A 19,207-nucleotide genomic window follows, 5' to 3' on the forward strand; every position below is an offset into this window, starting at 1 on the left:
TACATTAAAACACCAGTCATTAAAAACTTCCCTAAACAAACACACATAAGACTAATAAAAGGGGGAGAGGGGGAGGAAAACGTAAAAAGAAAATACAAAAACCAATACAAAATGAACAATGAACATGAAACCATATTTCAGTTCTTCTTTTCTTCTAGTTGACTTCCTTCATCCTCAACGTGGTTATGCTTTCATATTGAGTAAATTGTTTCCTTCTCACTTTGCCCCCCCTTTTCTTTCTGTTTTAAGCTTTTACACCATAATTTGTTTTGCAAAAGTTAATCAAAACAAGTTCAGGTATTAATTTGAGGGCACTGCTTTTTAAGGTAATCTTTGTATTTTTCTCATTCTTTTTTTAAAATGATTTTTATTAAAGATTTTCAATTTAAACATTTATCGTAAATTGATATTCATAAACAATTGATCAAGGGAAAAAAGACAAAAAGAGCAAAGGCACAAAAAAGAAGAAAAAGGAAAAGGAAAAACAACCAACAAAAAAAATAAAAAACCCAAAAAGACAAAGCACAAAAATATTCAATCTTATCTATTATTCCTTAACATAACGTCGACTTCCCCGTCCCTCCTTTCTGAGTTCATTTTAAACGCAGCTTCTGCAGTTTTCCCAATTTGCATATTTCTCTTATTGTTGCTGTTTAGTCGTTTAGTCGTGTCCGACTCTTCGTGACCCCATGGACCATAGCACGCCAGGCACTCCTGTCTTCCACTGCCTCCTGCAGTTCGGTCAAACTCATGTTCGTAGCTTTGAGAACACTGTCCAGCCATCTTGTCCTCTGTCGTCCCCTTCTCCTAGTGCCCTCAATCTTTCCCAACATCAGGGTCTTTTCCAAGGATTCTACTCTTCTCATGAGGTGGCCAAAGTATTGGAGCCTCAGCTTCAGGATCTGTCCTTCCAGGGAGCACTCAGGGCTGATTTCCTTCAGAATGGATAGGTTTGATCTTCTAGCAGTCCATGGGACTCTCAAGAGTCTCCTCCAGCACCATAATTCAAAAGCATCAATTCTTCGGCGATCAGCCTTCTTTATGGTCCAGCTCTCACTTCCATACATCACTACTGGGAAAACCATAGCTTTAACTATACGGACCTTTGTCGGCAAGGTGATGTCTCTGCTTTTTAAGATGCTGTCTAGGTTTGTCATTGCTTTTCTCCCAAGAAGCAGGCGTCTTTTAATTTCGTGACTGCTGTCACCATCTGCAGTGATCAAGGAGCCCAAGAAAGTAAAATCTCTCACTGCCTCCATTTCTTCCCCTTCTATTTGCCAGGAGGTGATGGGACCAGTGGCCATGATCTTGGTTTTTTTTGATGTTGAGCTTCAGACCATATTTTGCGCTCTCCTCTTTCACCCTCATTAAAAGCTTCTTTAATTCCTCCTCGCTTTCTGCCATCAAGGTTGTGTCATCTGCATATCTGAGGTTGTTGATATTTCTTCCGGCAATCTTAATTCCGTCTTGGGTTTCATCTAGTCCAGCCTTTCGCATGATGAATTCTGCATATAAGTTAAATAAGCAGGGAGACAATATACAACCTTGTCGTACTCCTTTCCCAATTTTGAACCAATCAGTTGTTCCATATCCAGTTCTAACTGTAGCTTCTTGTCCCACATAGAGATTTCTCAGAGTCTAAACAATTACATAATTAATTAACATCCCCTCCTGCTTATTTCTCTATATAAAAAAAGGAAAAGGAAAGAGAAAAATAAGAAATATACTCCTTCTACAAAAACCCCTTAGCCTCTAATTTCTCTGAAAAATATTCCCAATTGCTTATCTATAAAAATATCACCTTTAAATTAATTCATCCTACTTTTTAACACCCCCCTCCTTCCCCTGATTGGCAATTCCCTGCAAACATTGGCCAGTTCTTTGTAACATTCCATATTTCATACCAGTTATCCATCCCCTATTTAAAGTTCCTTTCTTTGTTCACCCCACTCCGTCTCTTGCCTACACCATGCCTCCTCACTCTCTCCCCTTCTCCTTCTGCTGTTCCAGTCTCTGTCTCCAAATCCCTTTCCCAACATTCTTCTTCTTGTCTCCCCCAAGTCTGATCTTGTACCAGTCTACAGTCCCTATCTGGTTGACCTTGATCAGGTTCTGGTCACCCTCTCCCACTGAGAGACCAGTGACCTGAATCTTTTCTTGAGCTGAAGTCTTCTGTGTAGATTCAATGTCCTTTACAGCTTCTCCCACAAGTTGCTCAGGTTCCGTGGTTTGCAGCTCGTCTTCATTCCCATCTTGTAGTTCTAAAGTATCCTTTGGGGGAAACAATTGTACCACTTCTTTGAGACTTTGTGTCAATCTGTTATATTCCTGTACTTCCTTGCCCAGTTCTTGAACTAAATCTAGCAGATGTTGCATACAGTTATAGTCCAGTTGGAGACTCATTGTTTTGTCTATCAAGTTTCTTTGTGTTCTCAAATTTCACTGGAGAGCAAGCATTGTTAAATCTAGAAAGCAATGCAATATTAACGTCAATCCTTTTGTTTAATATTTTGTCCTTTATTTGATCTATAATCCAACTTCTCTTTTTCCTACTGTTGTTTCCCCTTCTAGTTTAAAAGTTTGAGAGTTCTTTTGATAAATAACTTCTTTGTCGGTGACGACACAATGGCGGCTGGTCTTTGTTCCCAGGCTCTTGCCCTCAGGTTTTGGAGGGCTCGTTCCAAATATAAAAAGTCTTTTGCAGAGATCCACAAACCTCAATCGCCTTCCCTTGGCTCTGCCCCACAGGGAAGGGGTCCAACTTAATTTTTAGAGAGTTTTAAAGTCCCATTCCAGCAATTGGCTGCGGGTTCTGGCACTGCTTGTATTTTCTCGGTGGGGGGGGGGAACGACCTCCGTTTCATTTTTAGATTCCCTCTCCCAGGACCAGATCTTTTTCAAATTTGTTGTTCCAAAAATAAATTTACTTACAAGTCCTTCATTTGGAGGTATTTAGCGCTCAATTCGCTGCCGGCGCGGGGTTTTGCGTCCCAGAGATAGCGATCTCCCAAGGCTCCGTCCCGCTCAGCCTGCTCTCAGCGCACCTCAAAAAGGCACTTTCCGGGCAGCGAACGGGACTCTGCGGGGCTCAGCTGGGTTCTCCGCTCCCGGAAAGCTCAATCCAGGGGTTCTCCGGGGGGTCGCGGTGCCCTCGTGACTCCCCCCCTCCTCTGGGTCGCTGGAGTCCTCGGAGACCGAGGAATCCCCCGCCGACGGCTAATGGCGCCAAACCGGAAGTCGTATTTTTCTCATTATTTTGGGGGAAGTTTCTTTAGACTGACCCCTAATTGCATCTGTCATTCTAGCCAATTCAATGTAATCAAATAATTTTTCTTGCCTTCTTTTTTTTGTTGGTGCTGTCCCATTTTTCCAGTTTTTTGCAATTGAGGTTCTTGCTGCCACTTGCTGAATAAAGGAATATTTTCTTGTTTTCCCTAGCAATATCTGAATCTAGTACAGTGGTACCTCGGTTAAAGTACACAATTGGTTCCCGAAGTCTGTACTTAACATGAAGCGTACTTAACCTGAAGCAAACTTTCCCATTGAAAGTAATGGAAAGTGGATGAATCCATTCCAGACAGGTCCGCAGAGTACTCAACCTGAAGCGTACTTAACCCGAAGTATGAGTGTAGTTGGTTCTGTAAATCCGTACTTAACCTGAAGTGTACTTAACCTGAAGCGAACTTTCCCATTGAAAGTAATGGAAAGTGGATGAATCCGTTCCAGATGGGTCCGTGGAGTACTTAAACTGAAAGTACTCAAACTGAAGTGTACTTAAATCGAGGTATGACTGTATACCCAATAAAAAAAATCTGGTTTTTTTTTAAAATAAAAGTTTGTTTACATATTTTCTTTTCATATAACATATCCAAGAAGCCCATAATTTTGTCACAGGTCCACTGCATATATGGTTGCACCTCCAACACATTTTTTATGTTTTATAAATTTTGAATATTTTGCTCGGTGTTAAATACCATCTGTAAAACATCTTTAACAAGTTTTCCTTTATCGTCTTGCCAGCCGTGAATCTCCAACTCTCCTTCCATAATTGTTCCCATGGCGATAATTGAATACGTTTCCCTATATCCATAGCCTATTTCATCATTACCTCTTTTACTTGTTCATCCTTGACCTCCCATTCCAATAAAATTCCATACATTTTAGAAATAACCTTTCTCTTATTTTGTAATAATTCATTATCTAATATTGAAATTTCACTTGCAAAGCCCCCCCCTTTTTTACCTGCTTCGAATGCCTCATTTAGTTGGTGGTACTGAATCTGAATCCACCTTGTTAGGGGATGGGCTTCCTTTTTAACATCTCATCAGATCGCCAGATCAATCCAAATTAGTTCAAATAATTTCTTCAGCTTTGCAGTTTTTTGGAAAAGTAAACGCTGTCAGCAGGAGCTTTAGGCTTTTCTTTGTTGCGTTGTGTTGGAGCACTTACTCGGCAACTCAATCATGCCGGCCCCCCAAGCTCCTTTCAAAGAAGAAGAAGAAGAAGAAGAAGAAGAAGAAGAAGAAGAAGAGTAGTTTGGATTTGATATCCTGCTTTATTACTACCCTAAGGAGTCTCAAAGTGGCTAATAATCTCCTTTCCCCTCCTCCCCCACAACAAACATCCTGTGAGGTGAGTGAGGCTAAGAGACTTCAGAGAAGTGTGACTAGCCCAAGGTCACCCAGCAGCTGCATGTGGAAGAGCAGGGAATCGAACCCAGTTCACCAGATTACAAGTCCACTGCTCTTAACCACTACACCACACCAGGGGAGTGAGAGAGAGCTCACATTTCAGGTTGCAGGACCCTGAAGAGCCTAAAGAGATCCCTTTAGTTTTTTTTAGGGGTGCACATTGCCTTAGCGCTTCCCCTACACCCTCACAAAGATTGAGTCTGTCGGAATGATCAGGCTTGCGCTCCGTCCGCCATTCCCATGGCACCCGGAAGTCCAGACCCATGGTTTCAAGTTACAAGAAAGGAGATTCCAACTAAACATCTTTCTGACAATAGGAGCAGTTCAACAGAGGAAGATTCTTCTGGCCCCCAGGAGGTTGTGAACTCTTTTAATGGAGCTTTTTAAAATGAGGTTAGATGGCAATCTGTCATGGAGGCTTCAGTTTGAGATTCCTGCATTGCCGAGGGTTGGACTAGATGACCCTCTGAGGCCCTTCCAACTCTACAATCCTATGTTTCTATTATTCTAAGTCTCAAGCATGTGGTAAAGCCACATGACAGGATGGAATCCTAACAGAAGTTCTGAAAGCCAGCTTCAGTTCTTCCCTCATGAAACACCTCCACAACCTCCTCTTTCAGAGTTATGAACAAGGATCCATGGCACAAGACATAAGTGTCTTATATACCACCAAGATGATATCCTTTTGTCAATAAATGATTAAAGTATCAGTTCTCCTTAGTTGGGTATGCAGGACAGATTGAAGCAACCACAACCATTTCCAGCCATCAATCATGCAAGACGTGGCAGGAGAGGTCCCCGGCTAGACTCCTGGGGTGCTAGTCCTCAACACAGAGCAAGCTATTCACATCTTCTGAAGGTGTGATTCAGAACAGCGGAGTCTAATTGGTTACTTAACTCAGTTGACGGCCACAGTGCATAGGAGCCAACTCCTAGGGATTGTTGTTTAGTTGTTTAGTTGTGTCCGACTCTTCGTGACCCCATGGACCAGACCACGCCAGGCACTCCTGTCTTCCACTGCCTCCCGCAGTTTGGTCAGACTCATGTTCATAGCTTCGAGAACACTGTCCAACCATCTCATCCTCTGTCATCCCCTTCTCTTGTGATCTTTCCCAACACCAGGGTCTTTTCCAGAGTCTTCTCTTCTCATGAGGTGGCCAAAGTATTGGAGCCTCAGCTTCAGGATCTGTCCTTCCAGTGAGCACTCAGGGCTGATTTCCTTCAGAATGGATAGGTTTGATCTTCTTGCAGTCCATGGGACTCTCAAGAGTCTCCTCCAGCACCATAATTGAAAAACTTCAATTTTGAGGCGATCAGCTTTCTTTATGGTCCAGCTCTCACTTCCATACATCACTACTGGGAAAACCATAGCTTTAACTATACGGACCTTTGTTGGCAAAGTGATGTCTCTGCTTTTTAAGATGCTGTCTAGGTTTGTCATTGCTTTTCTCCCAAGAAGCAGGCGTCTTTTAATTTCGTGACTGCTGTCACCATCTGCAGTGATCATTGAACCCAAGAAAGTGAAATCTCTCACTGCCTCCATGTCTTCCCCTTCTATTTGCCAGGAGGTGATAGGACCAGTGGCCATGATCTTACTCCTAGGGGTAGAGGCCCCAAAAATATTTTAGGGGGCCACCTCCCCCAAGTTGATGGGTATTGCCATACAAATGATGTGTCACTGTCTTGTGATCGATTATGCAGGGGAGAGCTTAACTGCTCCACCCCCAATATTTTATTCAAGTTGGCACCCCTGCCACCATGAATGCCATGAAAGCAGCAGCACATGCTGCCAGTGCTGTGCCCACACTGGTGTGGGCACCAGTCTTGCCCCCTGCCAAGCCCTGAAGAAATCGAGAGCCGTTGAATGTGTTTGTTGCCCAATGATTAGCTCTATATGAGAGCAAAGGTGCTGGAATTTCCCAGTGGTGAAGCCAAAGTTGTGTTTGTGATGAGTCTGCTAGAAGGGGACACCAGGCGCCGGGTGGCCCCCATTCTCCTTGCCTGGCATGCATGGTTATCCTTCTGTGCCTTGTAAGGTAGCGACCATGGAGATCAGAAGGGGCAACCGGGCATCAAACACACAGAGTAAGGAAACAAATATTGGTATGCATTGCAAATAAATACATTGAACAGAAAAGAGGCTATGACTGGACCCTTCCATTCTTTATTTTTGTAGTCATCTACATTTGAGCTTGCAGAATAAGGTCTTTTCACGGTGTTTTTGAGGGCAGATGCCCGAGAGTCCCATAATCTAAATGGCAGAGTGTGGATTGTGCATTAAAACAGTGGGGTGGGTAGTGTTTTTGTGTAGTGATCATGAGATCCAGTTTTGATCATCAAGTGTCTTCTTAGATCCAAGCATAATTCGGCTCCTTCTTGCAAATATACGGCGACAGGTGCTCACAGTCTAATGCTACCCAGCATTTTTTCAAATGGCGACTAAAGGTAATTGCACCACAGTCGTGATTTGTGGCATTCTTTGGCTCATCATCTTTCCAGTACCTGAAAAGAAAAGAGACGCAGCACTGATAAATCAAAATTGGATGTCTACTTCTTCACATGCTCCCCATGCCTTCTATCATTGAAAAGATGTTCAGCTCTTTCTCTCTTAACATCCACTCACAATTGTGATGCATTTTTCTCCCCATGTTTTAAATTCTAACCATGTAAGAAGAAAAATAAGAGTTTGGATTTGATATCCCGCTTTATCACTACCCTAATTATGGTGCTGGAGGAGACTCTTTAGAGTCCCATGGACTGCAAGAAGATCAAACCTATCCATTCTTAAGGAAATCAGCCCTGAGTGCTCACTGGAAGGACAGATCGTGAAGCTGAGGCTCTAATACTTTGGCCACCTCATGAGAAGAGTAGAATCCTTGGAAAAGACCCTGATGTTGGGAAAGATTGAGGGCACTAGGAGAAGGGGACGACAGAGGACAAGATGGCTGGACAGTGTTCTCAAAGCTACGAACATGAGTTTGACCGAACTGCAGGAGGCAGTGGAAGACAGGAGTGCCTGGCGTGCTATGGTCCATGGGGTCACGAAGAGTCGGACACGACTAAACGACTAAACAACAACAATAAGAGAAATATGCAAATTGGGAAAACTGCAGAAGCTGCGTTTAAAATGAACTCAGAAAGGAGGGACGGGGAAGTCGGACACGCCTAAACGACTAAACAACAACAACAATGGAGTCTCAACGCGGCTAACATTCTCCTTTCCCTTCCTCCCGCACAACAAACACTCTGTGAGGTGAGTGGGGCTGAGAGACTTCAGAGAAGTGTGATTAGCCCAAGGTCACCCAGCAGCTGCATGTGGAGGAGCGGAGACGCGAACCCGGTTCCCCATATTACAAGTCTACCGCTATGATGATGATGATAATAATAATAATAATAATAATAATAATAATAATAATAATAATTTTATTATTTATACCCCGCCCATCTGGCCGGGTCTCCCCAGCCCCTCTGGGCGGCTTCCAACAGAAAAATAAAACACAATAATCTATTAAACATTAAAAGCCTCCCTGAACAGGCCTTCAGATGTCTTCTAAAAGTCTGGTAGTTGTTTTCCTTTTTGACATCTGTTGGGAGGGCGTTCCACAGGGCAGGCGCCACCACCGAGAAGGCCCTCTGCCTAGTTCCCTGCAACTTGGCTTCTCGCAACGAGGGAACCGCCAGAAGGCCCTTGGTGCTGGACCTCAGTGTCTGGGCAGAATGATGGAGGTGGAGACGCTCCTTCAGGTATACTGGACCGAGGCCATTTAGGGCTTTAAAGGTCAGCACCAACACTTTGAATTGTGCTCGGAAACGTACTGGGGGCCCAATGTAGATCTGTGGGTCAAGACTGTCTATTTTCTTTTCACATGAAGTGATTTCTCATAGGAAACAACAAAAAAGTGATAGTGTCACTTTGGAAGTCTCAGTGGTGCACACAAGAACATTCAGTCAATTTAGTTTGGGCAGTATCCAATGCAGTACCTATGCTATTGCCAGGATTGCCATTTCTGCAACAGAACTGCCCCTCTCTCCTTTCCATATGCACCCACATCCTCCTCAGATCTCCTCTGTATCATTGTGGGTGTTGGAGCGAGAGTGTTGAAAGAGAGATCCTTACTCTCTCATAGTAGAGTTAGCACAGGAGTGATTGTTCTGAGAAAATTAAAACCTCCTTATATTTGCATCCACCTTTATCCACCTCATCTCACATCCATCACCCACCGCATGCATGAGGATAGCAATGACAATATACAGAAACATCCTAGCTCAGGTGAAAAGCGCATGAGAACTGCATGAGGACTGTGTGGTGAGGTGCTGGCTCAAATGTGATTGGAGGAATTGAATTGTGGGAATGCCACCTTTGGATGTTAATAAAAAGAGCCTGCAGGGAAGGAGAAGCGTCCACACTTTTCTCTTTTTTCCTCCCTGAGAGCTTTGCTGGTAAAAGTCTCTGTCTTTGTCTTTCTTTATTCACCCCATTCTCCTCTTACTCGTGAGTAAATGCTACACTAGAGATTCCCAAATGGTGGTCCACGGACCACCCACCCAGGGGCTCCATGGCACCATTCACATAACAAAAACCGCCACAGAGATATCCATATGTTCAAAGGTAGAGTGGCCCATGGCTTGGCTTTTGAAAAACAAGGGGTCTGCAGTACTTAGCTAACTGGGAACCACTGGCACACAGGGTTTAAGTTCCCAGCTAGTATTATACAACCCCACGACCCGTTTGTAAAGTTTACTCAATACCTGTTAATCCAATATTGGCAATCAATGCCAGACCAGCTCGCTGTTCTACTACCAAGCTGTGGATGAGTGAGATCTTCTCTGACGTTATCAATGCATCAACACGGGTTGAAAAAAGTTGTTAGATACTTAAAGGCAACCATGATCTGTCTTAAACTGCCAGCTGACAGCATTAGGGATATGCCATGGATTCTTCAGTTGTGATTGCTGCTTTGTAGAAGGTTGGCTCAGATGACTCTTGGGGTCTCACCCAACTCTAAATGTCTATGTGTCTATGTGTCAAATTGCCATGTATTCAAATTTGTATCCAAGAGAGTGAGATTCATCTACCCTCTCGCACACTTCACCTGCTCCTATTATTTTAGGTTTCAGATTGCTGGTTATTCAGATTGTTTAGCAGATCACTGTAGAAATATTTTCCTAAAGAGAGTGTTGCTCAGTTTTAGGTTCCTGCAACTCCTTTGGAAGCTGAGTTAATCAGCAGAAACCATTTAAAAGTATGGTATGGCTTCATCCTCTTCTGAATCACTGCATTCACTAGGTTAGACAAGCAAAAAGAGTCGCCTTCCTGCCGCTCCAACCTTGTGAGAAGAAGCAGGCTCTCATCTGCATAATGATGTGGAGGAGTACATATGTAGATCTTTGGTAATAGAGAAAAATGCAGGGCAAAATATATTTGGAGAGGGAAAGGATCATGTAAACAACATCTGCAACTTTTTGGAATGCATGCCATTAACAAATGTTTCTTCAAAAACTTACCCCTTCTCGCCAACCTTTGAACCTGACAACCAATTCCATTTGTCTTCCTTGTCTTTATAGAGTCCAAGCCAAAAAGGCTTCATTTTGTTATTTACTTGATGTGCCACATATCTCTAGGGTAGCAGTGGGGAGAAAGAAAAAACAGAAAATCTTCAGTAGGAATGAGGAGCAAGGCACTTCTTTCAAAGCCTTTCTAGACCATGTCCCTTTCTCTGAGCTACTATAGCCCTTTACAAACATTCAACAGGCATAAAACAAACACATTTCAAAAGACGCAGGTGTCACCTTTGAAGGCAAAATCCATATTTTTGAAGGAAGACGTGATCCAAACTATGCATAGTATTCCAAGTATGGTTGCATCAAGAACCAAGAATAATTTTGTACTGAGGATGTGCTATTGTCCCCCTGACCCAAGATGTTGCTGATGATGGAATCCAGGAAGCACCCCAAAGAGGAAATATTGTAGTGAAGGGTAACTTCGCCTGCCCTCACCGAGACTGGCTGGATATGTGTTCCAGTCATGACACAGAGTTCCAGTTTCCAGATATTGCAAATGACTGTGCCATAGAACAGTCGGTCTTGGAACCACCTAGCAGGACAGTGACCCTGTGTGGCAAATACTCCAATTTCTGTATCTATGCTTGTTTGTTGGTTCCAGAGCTACTGGGATCAGTCTGGTTGTGATATACTTGATGGCATGACGATGGGGTCTCACCCATGTCTGTGCCCTGTACCACCCCTGTAGCCCCTCTACCTGGGCTATGGGGCTGGGAGAGGGATATACCTTGCAAGCTCCTCTAGAGTCGTCTCCATGATACCCTCATGCCAGGTTAGGGTTAGGGTGGTGAGGGAAGCCTTTTTTCTAAGCACCCAGTACATCTCAAAGAGCAGAGGAAGAATTGACAGGCAATCCAGGGGATAGATGACTCTCATGTATCTCCTCCTTCTCCTCCTTCAAGACCTCCCTCCTGACTGCCAGCTTCATTCTATTGGAGCTCAGCAGCTCCAAGAAACCTTATTGAGTTCCAGATGGTAGCAGATGGTCCCTGCCCCACCCACCCCTTGGTTTGACTGATGGAGATGCTGTATTGCCTGCCTACAGGTGGATAGGACCTTCTTAATAGGAGCCCTTTGACTCAAGGAGATCCCCTACCTTTTCTATACTTGCCTTTGATGCTCACCTGTTCTGGAAATGTTTCAATAGAAATGAGCTTGGCGCCTTCCTTCTCACACGCTTTTTGGGAATTCAACCATGATTGTACCTCCTCAGAAAACCAATAGTACGCACTTTCCTGTTTATTTAAATACCAACCAGCTTCCGCGTTTTTAGAAATGATGTCTTTGAGCCAGCCAGGTATAGATAAAGAAGAGAAAAAGAAAACAAGATAGGGAATTTAAGGGGAACCACCTTGTATGTCTGTGATTTCAAATATTTTTGTTAAGTTCATTTCTCTGGGCACATAACATATATTCATCTAGGAAGCTCAGAAATATTTTAAAAAAGAACAACATTAACTCTTCAACCCATGCTGATGCTGCGGTAAATGCCTGGGTGGGCATAGCTGGAACAGGGAGTGCCATGGGCGTACCCAGCATGGGGGGGCAGCTGCCCCCCCCTAGAAGCAGGGCAGCTGGAGAGGACAGGCGGGGACACTGTCTGCTGTGCTACGCCTCAGCCTGCTTGGCTGAAGTGAAACGGCAGCAGCGGCAGCGAAGCTGCCTCCATTGAAAAAAACCTGGACCTGGGCTAACTTCGGCTCATACATGCAAATGAAGTACCGTGGAGCAATGTGGGGCACCACTTTCTGTGCTGTGCTCGCTGTGAGTTGAAGGAGTGTGGGCCGAAATTAGCCCAGGTCCAGGTCCAGGTTTCCTTCAACAGAGGCAGCTTCGCTGCTGCTGCTTTGTTTTAGTCACCGCTGCCATTAAAGGAGTGGGCAAGGCAGGAGTGCAAGCGTGGGTGGCTCCGTGTGCTGCCTTGCCAACGGCCCCCTCTGCTGGGTGTGGATGTTGACCATGCCTCCTGGGGGGATTCTGGCCACATCATTGCCAGCTAGCCAATCGGGTGGCTGGGGGCGTGGCTGGTGTGCCCCCTAGCTTTGATCCTGGGTACACCCATGGGGAGTGCAGTCAAGAACCTCACCTACTTGTTTCCACCTGGATACTCAGGGCAGCATCAGGGCAGACTTGAAGGTTGAGGGGGGGGGAGTAGCTGTGGTTTATCAAAATTCTCTTTCTCTCTTCAGGCTCTCTGCTCAGCTGTGGAGGGAATCTATAGTGTGTGTTGCTGGCATTGGGCAACTGGGACAGATGAGGAATCCTGCTTGTTTACCACGCACTTTGCTGCCCAGCAGTCTCCCTGCCTGAGCTGGCAGAATGGATCCAGTGGGCCTCCAAATGTGTCTGGGGGATTTTCCCGCTGATCTGAAAGTGGGTGGTGCTCCTGCCGAGCTTTGGCCGAGCTGTGGAACAACTGAATAATGATGATGATGATGATGACTACGACGACAACAATGATACTTCATACAGTGGTGCGTCGGTTTACAAACACAACTGGTTCCGGAAGTCTGTACTTAACCTGAAGCGTACTTTCCCATTGAAAGTAATGGAAAGTGGACTAATCTGTTCCAGACGGGTCCGCAGAGTACTGAACCTGAAGCGTACTTAACCCGAGGTATGAGTGTAATTGGTTCCGGAAGTCCGTACTTAACCTGGGCCACACAGATGCCCTAAGCTACCTGCCATTACCAGACATTCGCGCTAATCCATCCCCAGCCCACTGTGTGATGCTGCTGGAGACTCTGCCCCAGCCGCTGCTCCATGCCACCAATGTCGCCACACACTTGGTGAACCATTGCACCATCTCCCGTGTCCTCAACTGGATGTGGAAGGGGTGGCCGGAGAGTCGCCTTGATGCAGAATTATCCCCACTTGTCTCCCGGTAACATAAGCTGTCAATCACAAGGGATTCCTTCTGTGGGGAAACCAGGTGACGATCCCTGCTAAGCAGTGGACCAGAGTTCTGGAGGCTCCCCATGTGAGTCACCCAGGCATTGTCCATATGAAAGCTCTGGCAGTAGCTACATCTGGTGGCCAGGCAGTGATGCAGCAGTGGAAGAGTGGGCCCAGCACTGCCAGACCAGACAAGAGTCCTGACCAGCCATGCCTCAGGCCCCAATACAAAGGTAGGAGATGACAGGCACACCATGGTCAAGACTCCATATTAATTTTGCTGGTTCGGGCCAAGGCCAGACATTCTTGATCATTATGGACTCCTTGTCAAAGTGGCTTGAGGTGGTGCCAGTCTTAGCAATGACCTCCAGGATCGTCATCTGGGCCCTGCTGTGGGTCTTTCTTCACCATACACGGCCTGCCAGACAGCATCATGTCTGATCATGGAGTACAGTTCATGTCTGCCGAGTTCCAAAAGTTCATGGCCAACAACCTAATCCAGGATATCACAGCAAATCCAGGATATCACAGCAGCACCATTTCAACCATCAACGATTTGACGGGCTTAGAGAATGGTGAGGACCACCAAGGAATCCCTCACCTGGATTGCCCATGGGGACTGGAACAAGTGACTAGTGGGTTTCCTGCAGCAGCAGCACATCAAACCCTGCATTGCCACAGGTTGAAGCCTAGCAGAGCTCCTCATGAATCGAAAGCTGGAATTACTCCTGAATTGGCTGAACCCCAATATTGCATCTGATTGACCTCTTGGCCGGGAGGCTCCAGCGGCACCCAAGTCCTTCACCCCTGAGGACCCTGTCTACACCCAGAACTATGGGAGTTGCCCTGCATTGCTCTCCACCGCTGTTAATTAATTAATTAATTTATTATTATTATTATTATTATTATTATTATTATTATTTATACCCGGCCCTCCCCAGTCAAGACCGGGCTCAGGGTGGCTAACACCAATAAAATTACAATAAGACATAAAAAAAGAAAACAATTAATTAAAATACAGATTAAAATACAATATTAAAATTTAAAATGCAGCCTCATTTTAAGTAGTCCATAAATCCAAACCATGAGGGAGGGAAGCACAGGGGTCAGACTGAATCCAACCCAAAGGCCAGGCGGAACAGCTCTGTCTTGCAGGCCCTGCGGAAAGATAACAAATCCCGCAGGGCCCTGGTCTCCTGTGAAAGAGTGTACCACCAAGTTGGGGCCAATACTGAAAAGGCCCTGGCCCAAGTTGAGGCCAATCTAGTCACCTTATGGCTCGGGATCTCCAGAATATTGTTGTTTGTGAACCTTAAGGTCCTCCGCAGGGCATACCAGGAGAAGCGGTCCCGTAGGTACGAGAGTGACTGGGCCAGTCTTCTACAAGGATGCCACAACGGATGTTCAGTTGGTCCACTGCCAGCATGTGGACCAAACCCGGCGCCACTACATGGCTGATGCCCCAGCTCCAGCCACTGCTACCACACCAGAACACAGGGACAAGGCGAATGATCAGCTTGGCTCACAGAGTGATGCACCTGGGGAGAACCCTGTGGCCCAGGGTAGGGCTGAGGAATGGGGCCCCAACACTGCACCACCAGACAGCGCAGAGTCAATGACACCAGTGACACCCACAACACCAGCTGCAGCTCCATCAGCATCCCCAAGGACCCAAGGCAAGGAACTTCAGCACTCCCAGAGGGTGAGGCACTGCCCTCTCCACTTTGATGGCTATGTGTGTTGACATGGATGCGGTTTCGTGCCTAAGAGGGAGGGGTGTTATGTACCCTGTTTCTCCGAAAATAAGACGTAGCCATAAAATAAGCCATAGCAGGATTTTTAAGCATTCAAGGAATATGAGCCATACCCCGAAAATAAGCCATAGTGATAGGCAGTTTAACCTTGTAGGTTAAACTGTACCATCCTATATAATGTGCAAGTGTCTCTGCGTCCAGTATTCCCTGTGTCCCTGGGTTTAGAATCATAGAATCATAGAGTTGGAAGAGACCACAAGGGCCATCCAGTCCAACCCCCTGCCAAGCAGGAAACACCATCAAAGCATTCCTGACATATGCCTGTCAAGCCTCTGCTTAAACACCTCCAAAGAAGGAAACTCCACCACACTCCTTGGTAGCAAATTCCACTGCCGAACAGCTCTTACTGTCAGGAAGTTCTTCCTAATGTTTAGGTGGAATCTTCTTTCTTGAAGTTTGAATCCATTGCTCCGTGTCCGCTTCTCTGGAGCAGCAGAAAACAAACTTTCTCCCTCCTCCATATGACATCCTTTTGCGCTACTGCGCATGTGCCCCACGGACACAGGGATTGGCCACAGAGACTTGGAACGCACACTCGCGTGTGTGCTCCCCCCCACCCCTCTGCCAACCGCCGCTCCCGGCCGGACAAGCGCCTCACTGCACGAGGAGGAGGCTTCTTCCTTTGCCGCAGAAAGAGGCCGAATCGCGGCCTTATCCTGGGTGCCCACTGGCCAGCTGGGCTCAGTGGAGCGCCCTGACGAAGCGGCGGCCGTGGGAGGGGCCAGTCGGCCCCCCCATGCGCTGCCGCCACAGAAAGAGGCCGAATCGCGCTGTCAGGCGGGGGAGGGAGAAGCGGAGGATCGCCTGGCAGAGCCGGCAACCCCGGCACCTGTGTGGCGGTGTGGGGGAGAGGAACGAATGGAGAGAAAGGGCTGCTTTTTCTCCGTTCGTTCCTCTCCCCTCACCGCAGACAGAAAGGACAGATCCCAGGATGTCTCCTTCCTGTCGGCGGCTGGGGGAGAGGAACGAAGGAAGAGAAAGCAGCCCTTTCTTCTCCTTCGTTCCTGTCCCCCTGCCGCCGACAGCAAGGACAGGTCCCGGGGTTCAGAGAAGCGCTGCGCAAGCGCTTCTCCAAACCCCGGGATGTTCTAGCGCCCATTTACTTAACGGACTGAATTACACTAGTACTTAATTAAAAAAACAAGACATCCCCTGAAAATAAGCCATAGTGTGCTTTTTTGATGAAAAATAAATATAAGACAGTGTCTTATTTTCGGAGAAACACAGTAATTCAGTGGTCTTTCGTTGCTTGAGCTTGAGTCTGCACTAAGGATTCTGAGCCCCTGGGTTCTGATTTGATACATGATATCCAATCACAGGACATCTCAGGATTTGGGCTATTGCCATTGGTTCTCAGCTTGGGAGTTTAGGCAAACAAGCACGATGAGAGTGGGAGTGGCCTAAGCCTTCAGAAATGTCTGTAAGCATTTGCTTTGCCCATGTTGTCAAGTTCTGTTAGCTCAATAGAGGTCCTTGCTTCGTGGGAACCCACCTAAAATGCAATACCTATTTAGGAAGTGTTTCCAGTGAAGGAGAACCCACCTTAGAGACCTGTGCAGATAAATGGAGGACCCTATTGTGACCTAGCTTTGGCGGTCTGGGTACTTGCTGTGGCACCAGATCAGGCCCACTGGTAGAGAGTGGGTTGCTATTGTCCACAGGTATTCTAACCCACATGCCAATGAGCCAGTTCACTATGTGAGTGGGCTTGCGGGCTTCTTTTTGATCATGGGCTTGTGAAACAGGAGTGAGATTCTGCTGTTGCACCAATCACCCAGCAGTCTCTCTGACCAAGTTGGCAGAAGTTGCCCCGGGAGTGCTATTCAAGAATCTCTCTCTCATGGGTGAATATAATAAGGACAGGTCTTTCAGCTGACCTGTTTTTATTGTCCCTGTTATAGCAAAGTCTTTTCTTTCCTCACCATAGAAGCTAAATCAATTCAGCAGATCAGGAAAGTTGAATTGAATATCTCTGTTTCCCTAGGGTGGCCGGATGCAAAGGAGGGCAGCACTCTGCTCTGGCTTCAGAGTGCATTCAGCTGGTGCAGACTCAGGACAGGTTCCCACTGCAATGCAATTCTTCAGCATCATAGGGTATCTTACCAATTTCCTTTTGCAGTTGGTCATTTCTGTTGGTACGAAACCGCAGTTCCTCTGATATGATTTGAGCTGCAGCGAGTATTTGGAAGTCTAAAAGATTTGAAACAGTTGGCATTTTTAAGTTAAACCGGGAAGCATAGAAATAGATGTGTTTAATTAAGAACGGTCGGGGAGATGATTAATGTAGAAGAAGGAAGTCACTCCTGAAGTGCCTAGTTTAAAATACCAAACGAAACAAGAGTCAAGAATGGAAAGAATACATAATGTTATTTTGGCTGTACGTGGAACAGTTTACTTATTTACTGCATTTAAGAGCTCGGAGACTAACTGCTTTCCGACAAGATACAGGGCGTAAGAACAAAGAGGAAATAATATCCCAGGGGAAAGCAAACACAGGCAGATACAGTGCTACATGCAAATCCCCAGTTTAACAAAAAAAATCAAATAATTTTCTTTCATTTTAAACAACATTCAAAAATAAAATCAACAATCAAAAAGATAAAAATAAATAAAAGGGAAATGGAAGGGGGGAAAGAAGGGGGGAAATCCAATATCAAATCTTATTTCTTAACATTGTAGACTTCCTCGCATCTCCCTCCTTGAGTTCATTTTTTATAACTAAATCATGCAGTTTTCATATATATCAATACTATCTCAAAATCTCTTAATTCTAACACCATACCTTATTTCTTAAACATTATTTCTTAAACATTTATCACTACATAAATCCTTCTCACTTAAACTCAATCTATTACTAAACTATACCCAATTTGCTCCTAAACCCTGATTTTAATAACATTCTAATTCTCTTAACTTTTATTTTACTCCAAAGCCAATATTCCCTACTCAAAAAAATTCATACAATCAATTTCTATATCTTCTATTTATAATCCCACATTTAAAACTAATTCAATCCCCCCTCCCTTGGAATCAGTGTCTCCAGAAATTTCCGCTAGCTCCTTAGAATATTCCAGATTCAGACCATCTTTATCCATCCCAAGAAATCTTAAATAAACCACCTTCACCCCACTCCTACTCTGACCCAATCCAACCCTTGCTCAGCCCTCTTCTTCAGCTGTTGCTTTCCCAACTCTTTAACTTTGCTCCTATTCCTTCCATTTTTACTTGCCCAATTAATTCCTCTTTCCTTTTTTATACTCTTCACCTTCTGTCCCCAACATGCATCCTGCCCCCCCCTCTCACTGGACAGGCAGCATTCCATGTTGGTTCTTTTTAAAGGGACTTTTGAATCAAGCACAAATCCTGTTCCCTCCTCCCACCGACAGAACAGTAATTTCCCTCTCCTCCTCCTCCTCCTCCTCCTCCTCCTCCTCCTCCTCCTCCTCCTCCTCTTCCTTATATTTTTCAGAGCTCAAATCTAATAATTCGAAGTTCAAGTCTGTTGGTTCAGCTATCTTCTCTTTTGGGGTTAATGTTGTTCCATTAGGGTTACCCCACTGTAACAAATTGACCGCTTTTTGTTGGAATGGAAAGTATTAAGAGACTGTGATGGGAGAAAAGGGGTTGCTGTAATTCCAACCCCTGCTCCAAAGCATAACGTTAAACACAGAACAGAGATGCTTGCAAAGTGAATAAGTGTGCAGTCTCTGGCAATTAAGAAGGAAGAAAAAGAAAGAGAGACATTGCCAAGGACTGAAAACTTCAGGAGAGAAACATTGATGAGAAGATTGGGGGGTGGGGAGTAGCTAACTAAACAAATAAAATAGAAGTTAAAAAAGAATCAAAAGGACACCAATTTGGACTCTGGCAATAAAAGAACGCTAACCTCGACAGCTTTGCTGAGTCATAGCCTTGCTGGGAACTGAACTGTAGACGGCATTGAGAAAAACTCTGGTGGAGAACAGAGGACTAGCAGATACTGACTTTATTAGAGCTCCAATCACAGCTTGTAGCATATTGCAGGACTGTATTACCCTCATTACCACTTTTTCAATCTTCTTTTCTTTTTTTGAATCTTGTATCCTGTTTACCCACCGCTCCTTCCTTCCTTCCTTCCTTCCTTCCTTCCTTCCTTCCTTCCTTCCTTCCTTCCCCCCCCCTTTTTCCCTCTTCTTGCTTTTAGACTGTTTCCTTCTTTTTCCGTTTCCTTTCCTTTCATTTCTATTTTACCTTATCTTATTTATA

General features: G+C 45.3%; 1 protein-coding gene across 1 annotated transcript in view; it reads right to left on the reverse strand.

Annotated features, from left to right (window-relative positions):
* Nucleotides 1–7,039: 7,039 nt before the first annotated feature.
* The window catches only part of LOC148687435 (C-type lectin domain family 10 member A-like), a 39,789-nt gene continuing 27,621 nt past the window's right edge, over nt 7,040–19,207 (reverse strand). Inside the window, exons 5-8 of the mRNA XM_088657174.1 lie at nt 17,066–17,152; nt 11,378–11,535; nt 10,197–10,309; nt 7,040–7,193 (exon numbers count right to left, since the gene is read on the reverse strand). Coding sequence (XP_088513300.1) covers nt 7,040–7,193; nt 10,197–10,309; nt 11,378–11,535; nt 17,066–17,152 — 512 coding nt within the window. The remainder of the gene's footprint in view (nt 7,194–10,196; nt 10,310–11,377; nt 11,536–17,065; nt 17,153–19,207) is intronic.

This window comes from Zootoca vivipara, chromosome Z1 (genome assembly GCF_965207765.1).
Source record: "Zootoca vivipara chromosome Z1, rZooViv2.hap1.1, whole genome shotgun sequence".
In the NCBI taxonomy this organism is placed as follows: Eukaryota; Metazoa; Chordata; class Lepidosauria; order Squamata; family Lacertidae; genus Zootoca; species Zootoca vivipara.